General features: G+C 40.9%; 1 protein-coding gene across 2 annotated transcripts in view; it reads right to left on the minus strand.

Annotated features, from left to right (window-relative positions):
* Nucleotides 1-14,923, minus strand: part of GNAO1 (G protein subunit alpha o1) — a 254,600-nt gene that overhangs the window by 33,218 nt on the left and 206,459 nt on the right. For both annotated transcript variants that reach the window (XM_060681555.2, XM_060681554.2), the window contains exons 5-6: nucleotides 8,197-8,325; nucleotides 6,902-7,031 (exon numbers count right to left, since the gene is read on the minus strand). In XM_060681555.2, the coding sequence (XP_060537538.1) occupies nucleotides 6,902-7,031; nucleotides 8,197-8,325 (259 nt within the window). The remainder of the gene's footprint in view (nucleotides 1-6,901; nucleotides 7,032-8,196; nucleotides 8,326-14,923) is intronic.

Below are 14,923 nucleotides of genomic sequence, written 5' to 3' on the forward strand. Positions count from 1 at the left end.
TCTATTCTATTCTATTCTGTTCTGTTCTGTTCTGTTCTGTTCTGTTCTGTTCTGTTCTGTTCTGTTCTATTCTATTCTATTCTATTCTATTCTATTCTATTCTATTCTATTCTATTCTATTCTATTCTATTCTATTCTATTCTATTCTATTCTATCTGTAAACATATTTGGAGGACATCCATCTAGAGGAGTGCTTCCCAACCTCAGAAGCTTTAAAATGGGTAGATGCAAGGAACCAAAACGACATGAGGAGTTACTCAGAGTAGTTTCTTTATTGTTGCTCACCTCTAGACAGGAATCTTGCCAGACTAAAGCACAAATCTACATATTTATTAACTATACCCTGTTAAAGTTTAGGGAGAGTCCAGCCTGGCTCTCTTCCTGTACAACAAGAATTTCAGGTTAATCTGCCTTCCTTGGGAAAGACCCCCTTGCTCCTGTGGCTTTTCAATCACACTCCACCAAAACAATCCAACTCTAAAAAAGTTTGATTCCCACTTCTTTGTAAAGAAACGAAATCTGTTTATCCCATACAAGTGGTTGCTCTGTCTGTCTGTGTCAACTTGCAAAGCATCCCTGGCCTGCTCTTGAGTTGCCATAGGCAAGGGGGATGAGAAACCGATGAAGCAGCACAGCAGCCAAAAAGAGGAGTACATTCCAGACATATCTTTCACAAGGCTGTCTCCCAGAGTCACCCACAGCAGCCAGAGGAGAATGATCTCTACAACCCACGAAATTGCTCCGTTGGCGAATGTGATTGATGACACACCCTGGGGGGAGGGGGGAAAACAGGGTCATGATTAGGGCCATAAATTACATGGAGTCAGAGCTGGCTTCATTTGGGAACGTGCCGACATGACGGCCCTACAGTAATAAATAACTGGATTTCTTTTGAAGCTTGGCTTGAGGCTCATGATTTAATTAAGGCATCCGTCAGAACCTTGACAGCCTGTCTGTCTGTCAGTCTCTCTGTCTGCTAGTCTATCACTCTAGCTGCCAGTCTAGCTATCTCTCTTCAACCCATTGGTTTAATTTAGGAGTCAGTTGCTTTTTCTAGGAAAAAGAAGATAGGGTGGAATACCTTACTCCAAGATTTTCATTTTCTCATAGATGAACTATTTGATTCAATGTTTTGCCTGAACCTGAGAACCGATTAAGGCTATTCCGTTGCTGCCTTTGGATATTTTCTACAGCTGGTCGATTTGGGATGTGAGGATATAAGAACTTACCAGTTAGATCCACACGGATCATAAGGACTTCCTCTGAGTCAATCTTGAAGGTCATATTGAATATATTGTATGAAAATATTTACTAAAAGACCAAGGGACTTAAAAAAACAACAACAAAGCTTTCTGGTCTACTCTTACAGCCCTGGGATTCTCTGATTGCTTTCCATCCAAGAATCAAGAAACAATTAGGTTCAGCTCACTTGAGTTTCTGATCCCATAAATATAACTGTCCCCGAAACGAAAATGCTGTTTGTCTCTCACCCCATGCAGGGAGGCTAATATTTTGAAATCTGAAAGACCAATTTTCAGAAGGCTCAACCTTATCAAACGTAAGAAACATCCTCATGTCTTCATACCATTTTCCTCTTACTTTCCTTCTTACTAAAATTGCAAAACTAACAACAAAATAATTGCAAGCGATCGTTCCTTTGCACATACGCCCTCCCACAGAAGTACAACAATATTATTTTTTTAAAACCAGCAAAGATAAGTATAGTCAGAAATGAAGCAGAACTACATACTTCCTCCGGAGAAGAAATTAAACAACTCTTCTGAGATTTTTTTTTTCCCATTCTACTCTTGCATTGATGGAGCCAATTATGTAAAAGTCGTTTTTCCCAGATTACTGTTTTGCTTTAAAATATTACAGCGTAGAGACAGTTCAGACAACATGTTAACCAGCAAGCCAGTTAAAACACTACAGCTTTATCTGCACAATACACTATACTTGCTTATTTTTCAGCTTGGTTAATTTTTTTTGATGGTTTAGCATATTGGGTTATTAATTAATTAATTAATTAATTCATTCATTCATTTCTTCATTCAGTTTAGATCAAGAACATAAGAAAATTTAAAAAGAAGCATATCATAAGTACCCAGAAAGACTTTAAAGAACGATAAAACATTTCACAGGAGCTCAACCACCACTCTCTGCCCCAAAGCTTGATTAGATTAGATTAACAGAGTTGGAAGGGACCTTGTAGGTCATCTAGTCCAACCCCCCGCCCAAGCAGGAGACCCTACACCATTTCTGACAAATGGCAGAAATTCATGAAAGCTTGAGAACATAGCTACATTTTCCATGACTTTTTACACAACATCAAGGTGGAATTAGATGAATCTCTGGAGTTTTGCACAGGTATAAAGTTGTGTAACTCTATAAAAGGTATCCTCACTCCTTTGATAATTCAAACAGAGTTATGTGTTAAAGGTTTCATGAAGTGGATTAGCCAGGATCCACCCAGGTTGAGTAACTTGGCCCAATGCATTGTGCGCATCCGGAAAGAAAGATTATTCATTCAATAATCAAGTTAAGCACCTACCCTTTAGTAGTTGAAAGAGAGGGAAAAAAAAAACAGGCAATAGTATGGAAACAATATGTTCTGCAGAAGATCATACAAGCAACTGGTATAATACAATGGTTGAAAACAACTTCAGAGAAGTGCAACTTCAATTTTTTCCCCAGCTGAGCACCAGGTAATTTTTTTTCTCTGCTGCAAATATCTACAAAGCAGGTTATCTGGATCTAATCCATTTAATTCTAAGACCCAAAGACTCTAAATTAATCATCCTCTTAAATCAAAAAACAAGCTTGTCCCACTCAATTTTGTCCCCCACTCCAGCTTAGAAACAGACAGCTGAATCTTGAAACCCCTTCAGTTAGAAGCAAAGGGGGCTGTTGACATTTTAAATCCACACAGTCACATCGTAGAAGATTTATGATATGAGGAAGCACAGTTTGAAAGAAGAAGAATCACAAATGCTTCATTTAATAACTTTTCCCCTCTCCCTCCTACTTGCTGTTTGTTTTCGAGTTTCAGTCTGATTTTCGATCATTTTAAACTTCTAGAACGTCCCGAAACTTCCTAAATCTCATGCCAGGATGAATCAAGATAACAACATTTTTATGTACACGAAAGAAGGATCCATGAGCTGCAGATGTGCCATCCCAATATTTCTGTGAGATACTTCACCTGGAAAAGGTTGGACTTGTCAATATGCATTTTTCTTGAGTGGATGGTTAAAGACATTGGTAATGGGCCAAAATCAGACCCTTGCATAACTTAGGGGAGTACTGAAAATGTAAAACTGTACATGCTTAGGAATTGTGACTGAGAAAGAAAAGGCAACAGATCTATATGAGCTAAGCAAAGCTTAGAATTTTCTCTGCCCCAACCCAAATTTTATCAACTTTGATAAGCTTGAAAAGATTAAAAAAAAGGAAGAAAGGAAGAATCAGAAAGGCTAAGTTTTCACCAGTTCAAAATTTCTTGTCACTCCACTATATATTTATTTAGACTTTAGAGAAACAACATAGTCATTCGTAACCTGGATAACTTTAAACTTGCAACTTCTGATGTGAACCAGTTATTACAAAGAAACTGCCTTTTCTCGCTGCAAAATCTGGGTATTTCCAGACAAAAGGTTTCCAAGGTGGCCAAACCACATTGCTCCAAAGGTTGCATTTCATGGGGATTAAATATTTTTCTAAATCGAATCAATAAAATCACAAGGGGGTTCAGCTGATACCATCCTCCATCTGTCAGTCTCCCACTTTCCTGTTTTATGCCCCTTGCCCTCCACCCAGTCCATTAAGGAGAGAAAAATCATTGTTCAACACATTTTCCTTAGTACCACATAGGGTTCTTGCTCTATTTGGGAGAAATAGAGTCCTTTTTATTTTGGGGAACGGATCGCCAGATTTGAAATCTCAGGTGTTTATTTTGGTGGAGAGATTGCTAGGAACTGAAATCTTGGGTCTAGCATAAAGACAAAGGTTTCTTTTCTCTTACATGTCTTTAATAGATTTAACAGATTTAACAGATGAACAGAGTTGGAAGGGTCATCTAGTCCAACCCCCTCCCACACCCACCCAAGCAGGAGACCCTACACCATTTCTGACAGATGGCAGTCCAGTCTCTTCTTAAAAGCCTCCAGTGATGAAGCCTCCACAACTTCTGAAGGCAACTTCTGTTCTACGGGTTGATTGTTCTCACTGTCAAAAAATTCCTTCTTATTTCCAGGTTGAATTTCTCCTTGATCAGTTTCCATCCATTATTCCTTGTCTGGCCTTCAGGTGCTTTGGAAAATAGCTTGACCCCCTCCTCTCTGTGGCAGCCCCTCAAGCAATGGAAGACTGCTATCCTGTCTCCCCTGGTCCTTCTCTTCACTAGACTAGCCATGCCCAGTTCCTGCAACTGTTCATTGTATGTTTTAGCCTCCAGTCCCCAAATCATCCTGGTTGCTCTTCTCTGCACTCTTTCTAGAGTCTCAACAATGTTTTTATAGTGTGGTGACCAAAACTGGATGCAGAATTCTAGGTGTGGTCTTACTAAGGCTTTATAGAGTGGTATTATTACCTCCCTTGATCTTGATTGTATTCCTTACATTCGTACACCTGTCCCACCCCTGTAAAATCCCAGTCTTGCTGTTTTCAGTCATCCATAAACTGAGATTGGGACATGGTTGTCCCCAAAGAGGCTTTTCCAAAAGTCTTTCTTGGGTTTTCCTTGAAGATCTTTCACTTCTCATTCAAGAAGCTTCTTCAGTTCTAAGCTTCTTGGATGAGAAATGAAATGCCTTTAAGGAAAAACAAAGGAAGGCCAGTTGCCTCTTGAAAAAGCCCCTTTGGGACAGTCTTGCTGGCTGTTTGATTCAAGAGGGAGTGTGGAAAAATCTCTTGGAAGCTCCAGTAAGAACCTTTATTAGCAATTAAATACAGGTAGTCCTCGACTTTCGACTGCAATTGAGCCCAAAACTTATGTTGTTTAAGTGAGACGTCTGTTCAGTGAGCTTTGCTCCATTTTACGACTTTTCTTGCCACAGTTGTTAAGTGAACCGCTGCAATTGTTAAGTTAGTAACGGTCGTTAAGCGAATCTGGCTCCCCCCCCTTGACTTTGCTTGGCAAAAGGGGATCACGACCCTTCAAGACCCTGGGACACCGCACCGGTCATAAATATGAGTCAATTGCTAAGCATCTGGATTTTGGTCATATGATCACGGGAGTTGCCACAATGGTCATAATTGTGAAAACCGGCCATAAGTCACATTTTTCAGGGCTGTTGTAACTTTGAATGGTCATCAACGAACTGTTGTAAGTCGAGGACTACCTATAGAGACTCACTTTGCTTCTTTTGGGGTGTGGATAAGGATAATTCTGAAGCCCAACCCTTCTTACAAAGTTAACCCTGGGTGAAATAACTAAATATTTGCCTGACTATTCTGTTTCTCAATGCCCCTCCCGCTCTGCATGACTTATAACAGAGGTCTTCAAACTTGGCAGCTTTAAGACTTGTGGACTTCAACTCCCAGAATTCTCCAGCCAGCATAGCTGGCTGGAGAATTCTGGGACTTGAAGTCCACAAGTCTTAAAGCTGCCAGGTTTGAAGACTTCTGCCTTATAAAGAGCACCCCCTATGGAAAATAATGCAGGAATTTATCCACATACTATAATGGGTGGAAAGATCAAAATGAGTTTCTGGAAATAATTATCAAGGTGCCAGTGAGAGAGAAAACTGAGATGTTAGATGTTGGAATCTCCACATTTTCATCCCATTTATAATGTATACCATTGTGTACTGCTGTGTCATTTTAAATGCTGGTTTGCATGTGTATCTCTGCTTGTATAATTCTGAGTCATTGGGAGTAGAGCCCCATATAAATGTTAGTTGATAAATGATTAGGTAAAGATAAAGGTTCCCCTCGCACATACGTGCTAGTCGTTCCCGATTCTAGGGGACGGTGCTCATCTCCGTTTCAAAGCCGAAGAGCCAGCGCTGTCCGAAGACGTCTCCATGGTCATGTGGCAGACATGACTCAACGCCAAAGGCGCACGGAACGCTGTTACCTTCCCACCAAAGGTGGTCCCTATTTTTCTACTTGCATTTTTTACGTGCTTTTGAACGGCTAGGTTGGCAGAAGCTGGGACAAGTAACAGGAGCTCACCCCGTTACGTGGCACTAGGGATTCAAACCACCAAACTGCAGATCTTTTGATCGACAAATTCAGCATCTTAGCCACTGAGCCACTATGTCCTTTATAAATGATTGGGTGACTATTATCTACTATGCATTAGTATCTTCAACATATGCCCACTTCTACACTTTTCAATTAGCACTAGAATTAACCTGACATTGACTTTTCAGGTATGCGCACAAGGGAGAAAAACACGATTCGAATGACTCTCACAAACAGGCACAACCTGGTATCTGTTCATCTTAGTTTCTTTCAAACATTTCCTTTTCTATCTGTTCTTTCATTTTCTTTCTGTCAGCACCCTGGACAGCAGCCTATCTCTCAGGTCTTCCTCCCCATCTGCTCTCAGCAGAATAAGAATCAAAAATTAAAAATTAAGGGTATCTTTTCATCAGGGATACCTGGTCAGAGATAAGCAATGAGAAAGGATAGGAGTTCTGGATAAATTCTTGAGTTACTGTAGGGAGTAGATGAACTGATTACTTGGTCTAAGACCATCCTGCTGAATTCCAGTGGCTTAAACCCAACTATGGATGAATAGATAAGGGATCTCCATTGCATCGAAGGAAGACATGTGAGCAATGAAGAATAATGTTAGATCCTTCGGGGTTTAAGAAAGGACCCTGATGGCTACGAACAAAATACAGGAAATCGAAGAGCCATGGCAGGGATTAATTTAGCCGGGAGAATTACTCACCGTTGTTTCATCTTCATGAAGTACCTGGTCATACCCACTCAGCGCGACACAGAAAATGATTGCCGTGACATCCTCAAAACAGTGAATCCACTTCTTACGCTCCGATCTCTGACCCCCAACATCAAACAGCCTTAAGGAGGAACAAGGAAAACTCTTCATTATTTCATCCTAGCACAAAAGAGTATAAGTGACTTCTAGTCACACTTGTCCTCTGAGTGACAGGTTATCAAGAGCAGCACTCTCAAGAAGAGGCAGGAAAGAGAAAGATGTGGATAAAACAGGGATTACAGATTAGAGATTATCAGAGTTGGAAGGGACCTTGTATGTCATCTAGTCCAACCCCCACCCAAGCAGGAGACCCTGCACCATTTCTGACAGATGGCTGTCCAGTCTCTTCTTGAAAGCTTCCAGAGATGAAGCTCCCACAACTTCTGAAGGCAACTCCTGTTCCATTGGTTGATTGTTCTCACTATCAGAAAATTCCTCCTTATTTCTAGGTTGAATCTCTCCTTGATCAGTTTCCATCCATTATTCCTTGCCTGGCCTTTGAGTGTCTTGGAAAATTGCTTGACCTCCTCCTCTCTGTGGTAGCCCCTCAAATATTGGAAGACTGCTATCATGTCTCCCCTGGTCCAGGCAAGATAGAGGGGAGGGGAGGGGAAGGAAAAGGAAAGGAAGTGAAGTGAAGAGGGAGAGGAAAGGAAAAAAAAAAAAAGGAAAGGAAGAGATAAGAAAGGGATGGAAGGGAAGGTGAATGAGGGAAGGGAAGAAAGAAAAAGAAAAGCATTTTGAAGGAAATAGAGAAGAAAGAAAAGAAAGAAAAGAAAAAAGAAGAGAAGAGATGAGATGAGAAGGGAAGGGAAGGGAAGGAAAATAAGGGAAGGGAAGGGAAAGGAAGGGAAGGGAAGGGAAGGACCCAGATTGTTGGGGGCAATATGCTGACTCTGTAAACTACTTAGAGAGGGCTGTAAAAGCACTATATAAGCACTATATAAGTCTAAGTGCTATTGCTATTGCTAAAGGAAGAGAAAAAAAGTGAAGTAAAATTAAAATTAAGTGAAGGGAAGGGAGGATGGAAGAAGGAAGAGAAGGGAAAGGTTTAGATGAGTGATAGTGATGACCAACTGAACTAACCCATGTCAAGCCCCGCTTACTACGGCAGCCATTTTGTGGCAGTGCAAACCAAACACAACACCCCAAGCCTGCCCACTGGTAAACGAAAAGGACTAGAGCCACACCAGTTGATTATCTGTCCAGTCAGGGAGATTCTTTCATGTTACCTGCATCCTTCTCACCTGAAATGGAGGTTTTTGAATGTGAAATGGGTTTCTACAATGCCGGTTGTTTTGACCCTGGTTCGAAGGATGTCTTGCTCTGTGGGCTGGTAATCGGGAGCTCCAATTCGATCTAAGCAGTCTAGATAGCTGTAAAACACAAAATGTGAAGGGAAGGGATCAGGATAAAAATATGACTCTTATCTCTAGCAATCCTGAAGGAAGACAGAACCAAACATAAATTATTTGGTAAAGAGCCTGTAGTACAGTAGACTAAGCACTGTTATTAACATTCAGCTGCCTGCAATTTACTGCTGGTTCGAATCTCTCCAAGGCTCAAGGTTGACTCAGCCTTCCATCCTTTCAAAGGTAGGTGAAATGAGGACCCAGATTGTGGGGGCAATAAATTGACTTTGTATAAATATACAAAAGTATGAAGGCTATTGCTTAACGCATTGTAAGCCGCCCTGAGTCTCCGGAGAAGGGCGGCATATAAATTAAAGCAAAAATAAAAAATAAAAAATACCAACACCAAGAGATTTATGACGAATTATTATATATATATATATTATTTATTTATTTATTTATTTTTTGCATAAGAGAACACCTTATAAGCTTTCCTTTGTGGTCTTTTCTTAAACCAAAAACCTTATTATTTTAAGGTTTCTTTTCTTTTTGTAAGATTAAAGATTGTTTTGTCAAAAATAAAGATATTAAATTAATTTTTTAAAAAAACCATATAGGAATGTTGCGTCAAATATGGTGGAATTTCTTGAAATGCCCAAGAAAAAATTCAAGATTCTCCTTCATGTATAAAAAGAACTGATTCTTTTTCTTTTCAAATCTCTCCTCAAAGCCCTCCTAGGACGTTTTTGCAAGAATTGTATAGTCTTCATTCATTCTTTTCACAAATAAGGTGGAAAATTCCCTTTGTGCCATGGCTCCAGACTGAATTTTTGAATGTAAGCAGCTTGCAATAGGAGCTTGTCTTTTTATTGTTAATCTGTAAAATGCTATATTGGATATTCCTAATATCTCAAACACAGAAAGAACTGTGCAAAGCATCACATCTGCATCAAAGTCAACACAATTGCCATCACATCTCTTCCCTTTGCTCTCGGTTGATTTCAGCTCCAGTTTACATTTTATAATTCACTGCAAAATCCGTAATTTAGCTGCTGAATTGACCCACTTCTGATCTTTTCTTCTATTACTGCATTATATTTGGACAGAATATATTATTTTATTATACATTATTTATGTTAACTACCTCCAATGGCTGAGTTGATTACTGCAGGGTGAATCAGTAAAATAAGGCAAGATCTTTCATTACATAGTGCCTGGTGATGTTACCAGATTGGGTAGTGAAAGGTTTGCAAGAAAACAGCCAAGCTTAGAAAGAACCAAGAATGCCACAGTTCAATCCTGAGCTACACATGTTTTCTTTTATAAGACAAGATAACCAAATTAAAGGAGAGAAGGAGAAGGAGGGAGAGGGAGGAGCAATGCAAAACTTCTGAGCTAGCATTTTCTTCCTGCCTCTTCCCTGTTTAATCGGACAATTGTACACTTTGCAAAATCAATGGTGACCTTAGCAAAGAAAATTTGCCAGATCTGAAATTTGTTCCATTCTTTCCTTAAACTAGAACATAAAGACTATTTATGAGAATTGGGTGAACTCTCAATCGTTCCAAAACAAATGAATCAAAGACACAAACTAAATCTCCCAACCTGCTTGATGGCAATTGTGAATCACTGAATCAGAGAGTTGATGAAGCCGAGAGCTTTTAAAAGCTTCATCGACCAATTCCCCAGCCATCATCCATCCACTGCTGTATCTTACATCTCCTGCTGGCTGAGGGATTCTGGGAGTTGAAGTCCACACTTCCTAAAGTGTGCAAGGTTGGGAATCCCTGCTCTAGGATCCCTGTCCTTTCTCCCCTGATTTGGCAACCTTGGCAAGTGCTAGAACAGATTAACAGAGTTGGAAGGGATCTTGGAGGTCATCCAGTCCAACCAGCCACTCAAGCAGGAGACCCTACACCATTTCTGACAGAGGGCGGTCCACTCTCTTCTTGAAAGCTTCCAGTGATGAAGTTCCCACAACTTCCGAAGGCAACTTCTGTTCCATGGGTTGATTGCTCTCACAATCAGAAAATGTCTCCTTATTACTAGGTTGAATCTCTCCTTGATCAAATTTCCATCCATTATTCCTTGTCTGGCCTTTGGGTGCCTTGGAGAACAGGTTGACCCCCCCTCTTTGTGGCAGCCCCTCAAAAATTGGAAGACTACTATCTTGTCTCCCCTGGTCCTTCTCTTCACTAGACTAGCCAGGCCCAGTTCATCATATGTTTTAGTCTCCGGGCTCCTAATCATCTTGGTTGCTCTTCTCTGCACTCTTTCTAGAATCTCAACATCTTTTTTATAGTGTGGTGATCAAAACTGGATGCAGGATTCTAGGTGTGGTCTTACTAAGGCTTTATAGAGTGGCATTAGTACCTCCCTTGATCTTGATTGCATCCCTCTGTTAATGCAATTTAGGACTGCATAAGAGTTGAAACTTCAACTCCTGTAAAATGTAACAATCCAAATACATTTTAGATCTGTTTTGACTGGAGGACCTCACTCTGCATGAACCTTCTAAATCAAGGGGTGTATAAGACACCCACAGCTCCGAGAAATGAAGCATAAACCAGAAGGTTATCAGCCTTTTCAATGTTGCCCTTTTAAAAGATAGATCTCCTTTTCAGAGCAAGCCAAAAAGCAACATAGAAATACTTCTACTGAGTAAAAAAAAAAAAAAAAAAAAATTGGAACATGCCCAGATTTCAAGAGAACAAGTTTTCCCTTTGGCCGCATCCATTGTGGTCTCCCTCTCTTGGTTTTAATCTTTCCTCATTTTTGTTTCCTCCCATAATTTCACGCTGCTTATTATGCGTCGAGCGTTTCTTCCCTTTCCTTCATCTTCTTTTTTCCCCACTTTACTTTTTTCTTCTTGCAATTCCCCTCTTCCATGGCTGGGAAGAGAAAGCACTCCTGGCAACCCTCTACCTAAAAAGGAAGGTTTTTTTTTTCTCTCGCTCTCTTACAGAAGTCTTGTGCTCATTAGCAGCTTTCTGCAGAAGAAAAGATCTGAATGGGTTTCCTTGCAAGAGAGAGAGAGGGAAGGAGGGAGGGAGGGAAGGAGAAAGAGAGAGAGAGAAAGAGAGAGAGAGAGAGAGAGAGAGAGAGAGAGAGAGAGAGAGAGAGAGAGAGGAAAGACTATTCCAATGGTTTATTGCAGCTTTCTAAAAGAAAAAGAGGACACGACATTTTTTGCAAGGCTGGGCCTGCTTAGGTTTCTCTAAAGGCTGGAAGTGCCAAGAATAAGAGGGCTTTGAAGGAGTTTGGGCCTGCATAGAGATGAGATGTTCTTAAAGACCGAAGCTGGCAAGAGTTGGAAAGGAGAGGACGATCCCTTGTCAGGCTGCAAGTTGAGAGAAGGTAGGTTGTGCTGCTGCCAGACAACATTTGCTCTTCAAGTTGAAAGGCAAGATGTTATATTTATATAATAAAGCAATAATAGACAGAGGGATCCTCCTTCCTTTCCTCCGTCCCAAAGGAAAACCCAAAACATGTCAAGCTGGGTCAGGAACATTTTGCAAAATGCCAGGAGATTGGGGAGTTTTTCCAGGAGAAATATGTTTCAAAGCTTGGGAGATGCTACTGAGAAGACTTGCCCCCTGACCCACTCCCTTGTTATTATTTATTATTATTAGCATATGGTGTTGTTACATTAGCCTGGAGACCACAATGCTATTGCAGAGTAGTAGCTTGGCTGCCAAGATACCAGCTCTGTTGTAGCTAAGCCTAAGAATAGAATAGAATACCCTGTTTTCCCCAAAATAAGACATCCCCTGATAATAAGCACAATCCGGCTTTTGAGCACATGGCAATAAGACCAAGCGCTTATTTCAGGGTTCAAAAAAATATAAGACAAGGTCTTATTTTGGGGGAAACACATTAGAATAGAATAGAATAGAATAGAATAGAATAGAATAGAATAGAATAGAATAGAATAGAATAGAATAGAATAGAATAGAATAAGAGAGTTGGAAGGGACCTTGGAGGTCTTCTAGTCCAACCTCTTGTTCAAGCAGGAAACCTTACACCATTTCTGACAGATGGCAGTCCAATCTCTTCTTGAAAGAGTTGAAGCTTCTTGAAGCTCCCACAACTTCCGAAGGCAACTTCTGTTCTATAGATTGATTGTTCTCACTGTCAGAAAATTTCTCCTTATTTCTGGGTTGAATCTCTCCTTGATCAGTTTCCATCCATTATTTCTTGACTGGCCTTCAGGTGTCTTGGAAAATAGCTTGACTCCTTCCTCTCTATGGCAGCCCCTCAAAGACTGCTATCCTGTCTCCCCTGGTCCTTCTCTTCACTAGACTAGCCATGCCCAGTTCCTGCAACCGTTCATCGTATGTTTTAGCCTCCAGTCCCCTCATCATCCTGGTTGCTCTTCTCTGCACTCTTTCTAGAGTCTCAACATCTTTTTTAAAGTGTGGGGACCAAAACTGGATGCAGTACTCTAGGTGTGGCCTTACTAAGGCTTTACAGAGTGGTATTAGTATCTCCCTTGATCTTGATTGAATCCCTCTGTTAATGCAATTTAGAATTGCCTTGGCTTTTTTGGCACTTCGTACACTTCGCAAGATGTGCACCACAAGACGGCGAGCTGTCTTCGCCCAAAAAAGAAAGAAAAGTGGCTCTTCCTGCAGCAGCATCCGAAGCCCCCTTCCTTCCTCAGAGCCATCTCGCCAATGGACACCACAACCGGGGAGGTTCAGAGGAGAGGAATTTGACCGCCTGCACAGTGCACCAGCTTGATTCTGCACCAAAGTGGTACCTATTTATCTATTCACATAGAACATGGTTTTGAACAGTTAGGTTAATAGAAATTGAGGCGAGTGATGGGAGCTCATCCAGCCATAGAGTGCTAGGATTCAAACCGCCGAAGCCTTGACCATCTCCAGCATCATTAAGCTACTGAGCCACCGTGCCATTCCCTTGCAACTCTTGGGAACTGGGGAGGTGCTGAGGAGGCCATTCCCAGACATTTGGACAGGAGGGCCAAGACAACCCTGAAATTGGCTTTAATCTAATGGGTTGTCCCATTAGCAATCTGCCTGCTGTATTCTGTACCAGCTTCAGCTTCTGAGTCATCTCGAGAGGCAGCCCCAGAGAGGGTGCCTTACAGTAACCGAAGCAAGTGGTGATTGTGGTGGGAATTATGCTCACAGGGCGCCTTGATTTAGGACCACCATAAGTGGCACACAGACTGAGGTTGGGAACAAGGCCTCCTGACCACAGCCTTCACTTTCTGCTTAAGCAGTATCCATGATTCCAGAAGGTCCTTGAAGTCATGGCTCAACTCAGCAAGAATAATTATCGGAACTAATAGCAATAGCAAAAGCATTTAGACTCACATACCACTTTACAGTGCTTTACAGCCCTCTCTAAGCGGTTTACAGAGTCAGCCTATTTGCCCCCAACAATCTGGGTCCTCATTTTACCCACCTCGGGAGGATGGAAGGCTGAGTCAACCTTGAGCCTGGTGAGATTTGAGCTGCCAAACTGCAGACAGCCGGCAGTCTTTCTCTCTCTCTGTCTGTCCGTCCATCCATCCATCCATCCATCCATCCATCCATCCATCCATCCATTCATCCATGATGTGCAGTGGTTAGAATGCAGTATTGCAGGCGGACTCTGCCCATTGCCAGCAGTTCAATTCTGACCGGCTCAAGGTTGACTCAGCCTTCCATCCTTCCGAGGTGGGTAAAATGAGGACCCAAATTGTTGGGGGCAATAGGCTGACTCTGTAAACCACTTAGAGAGGGCTGGAAAGTACTGTGAAGTGTTATATAAGTCCAAGTACTAGTGCTATTGCCTATCTATCTATCTATCTATCTATCTATCTATCTATCTATCTATCTATCTATCTATCTATCTATCTATCTATCTATCATCTATCTATCTCTATCTATCTATCTATCTATCTATCTATCTATCTATCTATCTATCTATCATCTATCTATCTATCTATCTATCTATCTATCTATCTATCTATCATCGAAATTTCCATTGTTGCATATCAATTGTTTTGTCTAAATTCTGCAGTCATTTCATCACACAGCATTTAACTGGTTTGGTTTCTGAGTTATATTTCACCAACAACTTATAAATAAGGCCCCGGAAGGGCGCTGAGTTTTGTTTGATAAGGTTTTCATTTTAAAATCCTTAAATCTTCTGCCATCTTGTTTTCTTTTTCGAATGGCGCTGCTTATTTGAAGATATTGGGACTTGCCGGGAATTCTGTCCCTTTCAGAATTCAGAGTCTCAAAGGATTTTATCTTTGTTTTATTGACATTTTTTTGCAATCTGCAATTTTTTAAATCTCTCACTGACCAAATTTCTTTGCATTTTCGTCTTCATAAAAATAAATAGCCAAGCAAGAGGTGATAAATCTAAGCTAATTTTTCCTCTACCCTATACTTTTAAAGCACTGCTCATCAGATGATCTCCTATAAATTGCCTATTTCTGTTTCAGATATCTGCATAAACCATCTGGAAATCTTTCTCCCTTTAACAGAAGGAACACAGCATTAAGGGAATACGATCCCACCTGTTATTCAGGTTAGGCAACTGGTTTGAAAAGATAATTTGAAATTTGGTACTGCCAAACTGCCTTGTTCCTTTAAACCTTTTA

This window comes from Pantherophis guttatus, chromosome 11 (assembly GCF_059756535.1).
Source record: "Pantherophis guttatus breed Tessera chromosome 11, ASM5975653v1, whole genome shotgun sequence".
NCBI lineage: Eukaryota > Metazoa > Chordata > Lepidosauria > Squamata > Colubridae > Pantherophis > Pantherophis guttatus.